General features: G+C 34.4%; 1 protein-coding gene across 5 annotated transcripts in view; it reads left to right on the top strand.

Annotated features, from left to right (window-relative positions):
• VSTM2A (V-set and transmembrane domain containing 2A) overlaps positions 1–8,701 on the top strand; it is a 28,766-nt gene extending 20,065 nt beyond the window's left edge. For 3 of the 5 annotated variants that reach the window (XM_051799046.1, XM_051799048.1, XM_051799043.1), the window contains one exon: positions 5,980–8,701. In XM_051799046.1, the coding sequence (XP_051655006.1) occupies positions 5,980–6,068 (89 nt within the window). In that variant the 3' untranslated portion in view covers positions 6,069–8,701. The other 2 variants (XM_051799045.1, XM_051799044.1) reach the window with 2 other exon arrangements.
• The last annotated feature ends 233 nt before the right edge of the window (positions 8,702–8,934 follow it).

Consider the following 8,934-nt stretch of genomic DNA (forward strand, 5'->3'; position numbering starts at 1 on the left):
TTCTAAACCACTGCCTGAAACCAAGTATCATTTTCCTACATGCTACCTATATTTGGAGTCCCCTCAGGTTTTTTCTTCTCCCAAGTATTACCATCTCAAATTTACATTAGAACATGACTTTAGGTGTAGCCGGCAACAATTTAAAGGTTGTGGCCTGCCTTAGCCGAGAAAGAGCTCCAGGAGTTATTGTGGCTCAAGTTTCTGTCAGAATTCTCCCCTCTATTTGGAGTTGGAAAGTTGTCGCTTTTTGTGCTCCATGACAAGGTTGAACACATCTGTTCACCTGGGCACCTTACCTAGTGAAAGCTAAGGATTTACCATCCATCTAGAATCCCATCCCTCTTCCTTATCTGCTCTTCTAGACGTCCCTGACAGATAAGGAGCAGACATCAGATGAACAGCACTACACACTGAATGTGAAATCTAAGTAGACTTCAGGGAAATTCAAGACATAGCCTATTCTAAACTTCAATCAATTTGGAAGCAGCTTTCTTCCAAAACACAAAAAAACCCACAAAAAACCCCACAAAAGAACCAACTAAAATCAAACCAACCAACCAACCAAAACAAAGAAAAAAAACCCAAACAGAAATTCAGAACTTTTTCCTCTGGTGTATAAGAAAAACTCATTTGCTCAAACAGCAATTCGCAGTAGTTTAAGCTGATTACTGTACAGTCAATGGAGAAAGATGGAGGGAAATCTTAAGCAAAAGGATCTGCATTGAATCTGATACTTACTGGTCATCTTCTGTTATTCAGTTCCTCAAAATCAAACACAGATGACTGAGCCTTAAAACACACATGAGAAGTCACTCCTCTGAAGAGGAAAAGGGGTATATATATCTCAGCAGTATAAGAGACATATATACAACAATGATTTATGCAATTCAGAGGAACAAGGATGATAGCAATTGATAGGCCAGAGAGAAAAAAATCTATTTATTAAAAACCTGTGTGAGACATATTCAAATAAAACTTCAAATAAAATCAACCATACTTGATTTTATTTATCTTTATGTATATGATACAGCAAATGTCCTCCAAGAAATCTTATAGTTAATTTATGTCCCCAGTAAAATTAAGGCAAGTGTCTCATGAACTTTTACTTACTTTACATGGAAATAATGCAAAATTATGATTTCACGTGTTTTCAACTGGGGCTCACAAGAAGGTTGTGTAAAATCCAACATGATAAAGCAAAGCTAAATGTTGTAAGACAGCAGACCAGGCACTTAAAGATGAAAAACATCAGCACAAATTCCTGAAAAATGAAACTTCCAAGATTTCAAAAATTAGTAGAACAGCAAAATTAATTCATATTCAGCACAATCCCATATATATGTAAGGATATTTTGGTATAATGTAATACATACTGAGAATCTAGGATGGATTTTCATGTGACTGACTGTATTTCTCCTGTACTGGTCAGCACAAAACAAGGACACTGCTCAGGCATTGATCAGTGGGTTACTAATTAAAGGAAATTCAAGGATACCCTAACTAAACTTATACGTTTAATAAAATAGTAAAGAAGTGCTGTTGAATTTGCAGATTCCTTCTGTTATTTATATGAGAATACGCTATTCACTGTATACCTAACTGTAAGAAGGCAATTTTCAGAGTCTCTGACAGGTATGAGGCTCAGAATGCAGGAGGCTATTATGTCCCAAATCTTAGGAAGCGCAGATGGAAACTGCTTAAGACCCCAGGTGGTTAACCATGCAAGGTACTCCAACAAATAGGAGATGCTAAAATTGGTAGTGCCCAAGGCAGCTGCTTCGTTTACAGTTCAGTGTTTCATCCAGTTGTGAGGAAATGAACGGGTAAAATTATTCAACCAGTAGTTGCTTTTGTCTGCTTGTCTCCCAAAATCCCATGTATCTTTACACAAATTTTGTCTGATCAATATCGTAGTGAAAGCCAGGGAATGTAGTCATTCAGGCATGGAATGAGTAACTACCTTTTTGATCAGTTAGGGTTTACTAGAATTTATAACTTCTGATAGCTTTATTTTATACTTAGATGCTCTAAAACTGATTTCATTAACAAAACAAAATTGATGTTTACCTGTGTGGTCCATACACTATGAACCACAAAATATGCTTCAGTATTTCTGACAGAGATGCTTTTATTATTTTAAACATTAAGGTCACAATTATTTATCACAATTTTTTCTCTCTGTATCCCTAACATTTAAGAAAACCATGAATTTGAATAAAACACGGTTTCAAACACCTTAATGGTATGAACTACTCTTTCATGCCGTGGCACAAAAACTTATCTCATAATCACATGCCTTTGGCAGTATGGTACTTGTTTACAGGAGAAAGCTAAGTATTTCATGGACATTTGCTCTTTTGGATGTGTGTTAGTAGCAGGAAGTAAAAGAAAAATAAGTATTTACATTTCACAGGAAGAATTTAACTGGATCTCAGTGGCTGATAGGTGAAACTCTGAGAGTGTCTGACACACACATCAAGTAGAGTTTAATTAATAATGTAGAAACAAAATACACATACATTATACTACGCTGCTTCTTCTGAGTTACTGTTTTTGAGGGTTACATAATTGCTGTCCAGTTTTACCCAGTGTTGTTGACGTGCAACAAAATTTATTTTAGCTGTCCTTGTGTTATTAGAAAATAATGCTTGAAATGAATATGTAATGAGTAATCAATTTATCAAGACCACAGCCAGAGAGACAGGTTTTAACTTACATTACTTTGCTCACAGTTCCAGTGATTCAAGTCTTGGTCAGAACAGTACACTAAAATACATCTGCATGAAAAGTCTGAATCTGGATACTCTGAATTTTCAAGATATTTGAATTTTCAAGATATTTTAATTTGGATTTTGATGTGTACCTTGCCTCTGACATAAGTTTAAAATGGTGGAACTGAGTCTCTGATTTAAGCACCCTATGACTTTCAGATTTGAAGTCAAAATGGAAATTTCTGAATATTTTTCATCACATCTTCTTTGAAGAGGAAAAACCAAATAATAAAATATGAGCAAATAGAACAGAAAAAGAAAAGAAGTCTAAAAAAGCTGCTTTCAGTTTTGCTATGTCCTCATTCTTCATTGGCAGTTTTCACTCTTTCAAAAGCTAAAGAAACACTTGGGTTCATGAAAAAACAAATACAATTCTTTTTCACATCTCTGGGAAAAAAAAACCAACCTGAATATACAGGTTTATATTTCATAAAACATCACTGAAAAGATAAGACCACACCTAATAGCCATACATGTCACTGCATGTTGCAATTTTATTTGGGCTGATATATTATTGAAAATTTATTATCTTGGGTTAGACAGCATTTTGGAAATTATTAAACCAGATTAGGATATACTAACTGGTTCCCAAAACCTCACAGAGGACACTGCCTATGACAATTTTTTCCAACAAACCTAATAGCCTCTTTCTTCACATTGAAGCTGAAATTGTTTTAGTTGTTATTTTCCCTAAATTTTTTCTCATGTGTTCAGAATTGCTTTAGCCTGCTTTTACTACTTGTACTCTAACCTAAATCCCCTGCAAGATAAAGAAAAATAGACTTGCTTTTTAGGGAAAAACATGTACGTAGAACAATTGGAGGGAGGTCATGATTTATGCAGAAACTGAACACTATAAATTCAAAGGTTATCATGAGTTTGTATCATATATTACCCCCTAATTTGGGGATCTACAGATTGTCATATTGAAAAAAGCAAAAAAACCCAAAAATCAAAGAAACTTTTCCCTGCAAATATTTTCCACTGTGAAATATTTTGTCAAACTTATTTTATATCATACTGTTTCTCCTCCACACATTACAGCTTTCAAATTCAAAAATCGCAACACTATTAATTGTTAAAAAAGCTCTTTTAAAAAATATGCATGAGATTCTTCTGAGTTGTATTATATATATTTTCTGCAAAGGAAATGTATCTCCAAAGACCTCTTTAGAGTGGTCTTGAGCCATGTATTTCCCTAGTTCAATCAAAAAAAACTCATTTCAATGAAATAAAACAAGTGAAAATAATTGAATACATCATGAAATGATCTAACATTAACAAAGGTTGTAACTAAGTTCTGCTAACCTTATTAGGGAAAGAAAACCCTCTGTAATAATCTGTCAAATTACAAAATTTACACATTACATAAAGAGAGAACAAATCCATGCTGCAACAAAACCCAAACTGACCTTAACCCTGAAGTTCAAGTTCATAAATACTACCTGTGTGAGAACAAGCCCCAGAAAGAAGTCACAGTCAATTTGCTTGTGTTTGCTTATTTCTAATACATAGTAAGTGTTTTGAGATGCTCAGAAAAGTGCTGCAGTGTACTTGAATATTGCTCAAGTAATAATGCAGGTAGCATTATCAGATGGGCAGGAGATAAGTAGGCTTCCCTACCTGTGTTCTTTCAGTAGGAACTAAGCTCGGAGTTCCCTTGGACTTCTTTGAAATATCTCAGTAATGTCTTTGAGATGATTCCATTTAAAAGTTAATATTCATTTAGAGATTCAGTTCACACGTGGATAATTGAAATATCACTGTTACTTAGAAGGTTTTGTGTATGTGACAGAGGACTAAGAGTGTTTCATGGCAACTGCTATGTATGCAACATCTCACATCACATATTTACTAAAGTAAGCAGTGTTAAATCTGGAATTTAGTTTAATCCCCATTTTTGAAGGGAAAAATTTACTAAAGACAGGGACAGAAACACTTCTTGCTACACTTATAACCATAGCTAGCAGATATAAAGAAACTGTGTTACTGATAAATATCTGCAAGGTTTAAAAAATGCACTTTCCTGGAGTTCTTTTTGCTTTCATTGTGTATAGTCTTGATGAGGAGACAAATGTGCTTTTTAGGGCTGCAATGAAATTCATCATCCTGCTTAGTAATAAATTTTTTACAAAAATAGCTTATACATGATCAATAGATTTTTCTTTTAAAAATAACTATTTATTGAAAGTCCATCATTATCATAGACTGCTTATAACACCATTATTACTTCATTGTAGAACTGATGCCTGTCACTATCAATAACGTTAATACTTTCCAAATATACAACACAGATATAAAATCTATTGATCATGCATTAATCTGTTATAATTGGAACTCCTATTCATAGTACAACCAAATTAAATTTATAGTTTTCACCTCATGTAATATGTTTCAAATTTGGAATGTGATTCTATATGATATAGGGAGTTATCAAGCCCTGAGACTTGGTATGTAAGACATCTAAATACTTATATTCTTGGTGTGCGGACATTTCAGTTTAATTAGTCTAGCCCTGAGTGTTTTTTTTCTGCTAACATGTTTAAATATAAAGTCACGTGTTTAGAAATAATGATATGTACCATTGTTTTATAGCTTTATTTAAAAATAAACCTCTGGGAAAATCTAGTTTCCCCAAAAAAATAATCCAAACACTTTAGCAATCTGTTTCCTCCTTGTAAATAGCACAACCATTTGTCAGGATCTCCTCCAGTTTACAAGAAAACACTCTTTAGCCACTAGATGATTTTGTTGTAAGTAATCAATGATGTGATGTTGGAAATGATTTTGTAAAGAACACTCTGAGATGGAAGGTGTTTGGGTTTGTCCCTTTTAGCATATGGTTTCACTGGATAACGTTGTTTAAAAAGACAGATGAGAAAGCAAAGCAAAGCAAAACAAAAACCTTCCCCGGGACTGAAATACTCTGTATGTGTTGTTATTTGCAGTGCATGCCAAGACATTCATGGGCACCAGAGCCAACCTGGCGAGCTAATTAAATATATAAATGTATGTGTTTAAAACAGCCTTATAAGGAGCATTGGAAATCTGCAAGATGAGCGAATATCTTATAACTTCTTCCGCAGGTGCGAGGATAGCTACAAGCCATGGACTTTCTGTCCTGCTTCTTGTTTGTGGCTTTGTGAAGGGTGCTTTGCTTTAATCTAAAAGTGCTGACTTTTTCCAATATCACTTTCTCTTCTTAAAGCAAAGAGCAAATCGCCTGTAAAATCCACGGAGCGGACAGCAAAGTTGACCCTAACCTCCAACCACCACTCTGCACCCAATGTACTCTAAATCTCTACACAAGGAGCACCTTCTTCAGGAAGTACAAACAAAATTACTAAATGAATAAAATAAAATAAAGTAAAATAAATATTATAAAAAAAAAGAAGAGGATACCACGTTTTCTTGATATATCTTATTTTCTTTGGCGTATCACTGATATTTTATTTGAAGAGAACTGGTGTGATGTAATCAAACGTTTTGTAACAGCAAGACCTAGTTTCCTTTTCTTTCGGCAAGGAGAAGCCTCATCCTTGACTTCTCAGGGGTTGGCCTGCGAGTCATCAGTATTACAGAATTAACCATGGATGACATTTGGTTTCCTACACTGAAAGAACCATTCCAGCCTGGAAGCAAAAAGAGGCCAAATAATGAAACAAACCATAGTGATTTAACATCGACCCAAATAAAATACACGCAAACTTTATCAAAAAGCCTTTTTTTCCTTTTTTTTTTTTTTGGCATGAGAAATAGGGAGGAGAAAATTAATTCCACAAAGCAGCTCAGCAGACTAGAGGATGTTGTTTCTGGAAAACAAATGAGGGTATTTTTCTTTTGAGTTTTTTTTCTTTTTCTTTTTTCTCTTTTTAATATATTATTCTTTTTCCCCTGTGAGGTTTTTTCCTGTCTTTTTGTTTGCTTCTTGTTCAATGGTGGCAATTACAGACTTAGGCCAACCCCTGATGATTGTGTGGAGGTTTATATATATACATCTTTTTTTGTGTGTGTGTGCGTTCTATATTTCAGTGTGTTTTCTCTAATTTTGCAACTCCTGTATATGCAAAACTAACTTAAATTCTGTAAATTGCTTACAGTCTGTGTGATATAACTTCAGAGTAGACATACTTTGGTCCTCATGCAAGCCAGTTTTTAATATTATCTATATGTCGTGCCACCGAGAGACATTTTAATTTCTTTTCTTGACAAAACATCACTTTTACTTTGTAATTTAGTAATGTGTGGATTTTGTAATACATATTCTTCACTTTGACTGGTTTGACTCCCTTCAGCCCTCTGTTTACTCTGTAAATGCACATTAAAATTTGTTATGGTCTCTAGACAACAAATTATTTTAGTTTGTATGTTGTGTTGGAGTTCAGATGCTGAAAGCTCTTTTAACTTGTGATGTTTATAGAAGATGAAGTGATTCAATTACTAAAGACTGTAAAATGCAGGTTTGCAGTCAAATACTGCATGTAAAGGAACATTAGAAACCGAAAACAGTCAAATAAACCAGAACATGACTTAAAGGAGGTTCTTTTGGTAAAGAGTTATAGGAAAATGAATTTATTACACTGATAAACTATATTCTCATCATGGTTTCTCTACACGGCCAAAGAAGCATTTTTCTTTGCTTTTTCTGGAAGTGGATTTTCATTACTCATTGATATTCTTAATTAAAATATTTTTTGTCTGTGAAATGAACACGAGAATTTGCTGTTGAATGATGTAATATGCGTTACATGAATTACATTCATTAATGCAGGAAGGAAAAATTGCTACCATTTGCAGCTGCAATCAGGAAGGTTTTTTTCTTGTTCCCCTCTTTCCACTGATGCTGAAAAATTCACACCCTTTCATTTATCAGCACAGACAATCACATATACCACATGCTTATTATGATCTATTTACAGCAGCATTAAGTAGTTGCAGTGTGGTCAGATGTGTGATTTCTCCTCACTTTGTAAGCAATGTAGAAGGAAGCAAAAAACTATGTTTAATATCTCACCAGTCTGTGGTCAACAAGCCTAGCATTTTATCTCAAAACTCTCATAAGTCTGAAGTCTTCCTCCATTACTTTCAAAGAATAAATACCAATTAGGGGTATAGAATCAACACTTTGGAACACTGATGGTTTGAAAAAGGATAATGTATTTGTGCGGTTCTAATTTCCCATACATTCTGTACTATAAGCTTGATTGGGAATAGTCAGTCTTTCTTTGATTTTAATCTAAGCAGTAATAAAGAGAGAAGACATTTGGTGTAATACAGACAAATTAGGAATAACTGTCAGAGAAAAAGGAAAAAATTCTTCTATATTAACATAAAATTTATAACCCACTTGGAATGTTGTCTATTGAAAAAGTTTTGCTCCATAGTAACAACAACCTACCGATAGAAAGATTAAAAACAGTCCCCATTTAAATGTTCCTAATCAAAACCAAAATTGTGGATCAGAGAGGATGTAAAAGAAAGGAGTCAAGAGAGTCAGATCTTTTTGAAGTCTCACTTTCTGAACACACCGATGGAACCAAACTTTCAGAACTCTGGAGAGAAATCTACATTTTCACCATGAAATGGATGTCTATGACTGGATGATATGAGAACCTCCTGCCTGGAGCTCGGAAACTTCAGTTTCCATTGGTATTAACTGTAACCAAATGCTTAATGTCACATGTTTTTTGTTGGTTTACTGTATCCATATAACTTGTATGACTATTCCATGTATGCACAGTCATATAAACTACTCACAGTGACATATGACACTTTGCAGAGCACTTTAGCCTCACAATGTTAAGAGTTGTTACTATGTTAAACTGATACTGTGTTTTGCTTTATGCTGTTAGCTGCTTGGATATAAATCACCATGTACTAGGAATCCAGATTAAAGAACCAGCTGAAATTAAAAGCAGAATTCTAGACCACTTGGCCTAGTGTGATGCAAGTCAAGAGACATTACCAAAAAAAGTGCCATATTGTGATCTGCTATTGTTCAACAGTATCAGCAGAAAAAGGCCAAAAAAAATCTGTGGGACTTTTGAAAAACCTTTAAATCTTGCATGAGATGCGAAGGGGATACAATAACTGTCCTCTTTCCTCCCTCCACAGGATAACATGCCCAAATTCTTCAGATGAGGCTGATCCAGCCTTTCTGGTT

The sequence above is a fragment of the Manacus candei genome, unplaced genomic scaffold (assembly GCF_025592945.1).
Source record: "Manacus candei isolate 608988 ecotype Guabito, Panama unplaced genomic scaffold, ASM2559294v1 h1tg000049l, whole genome shotgun sequence".
In the NCBI taxonomy this organism is placed as follows: Eukaryota; Metazoa; Chordata; class Aves; order Passeriformes; family Pipridae; genus Manacus; species Manacus candei.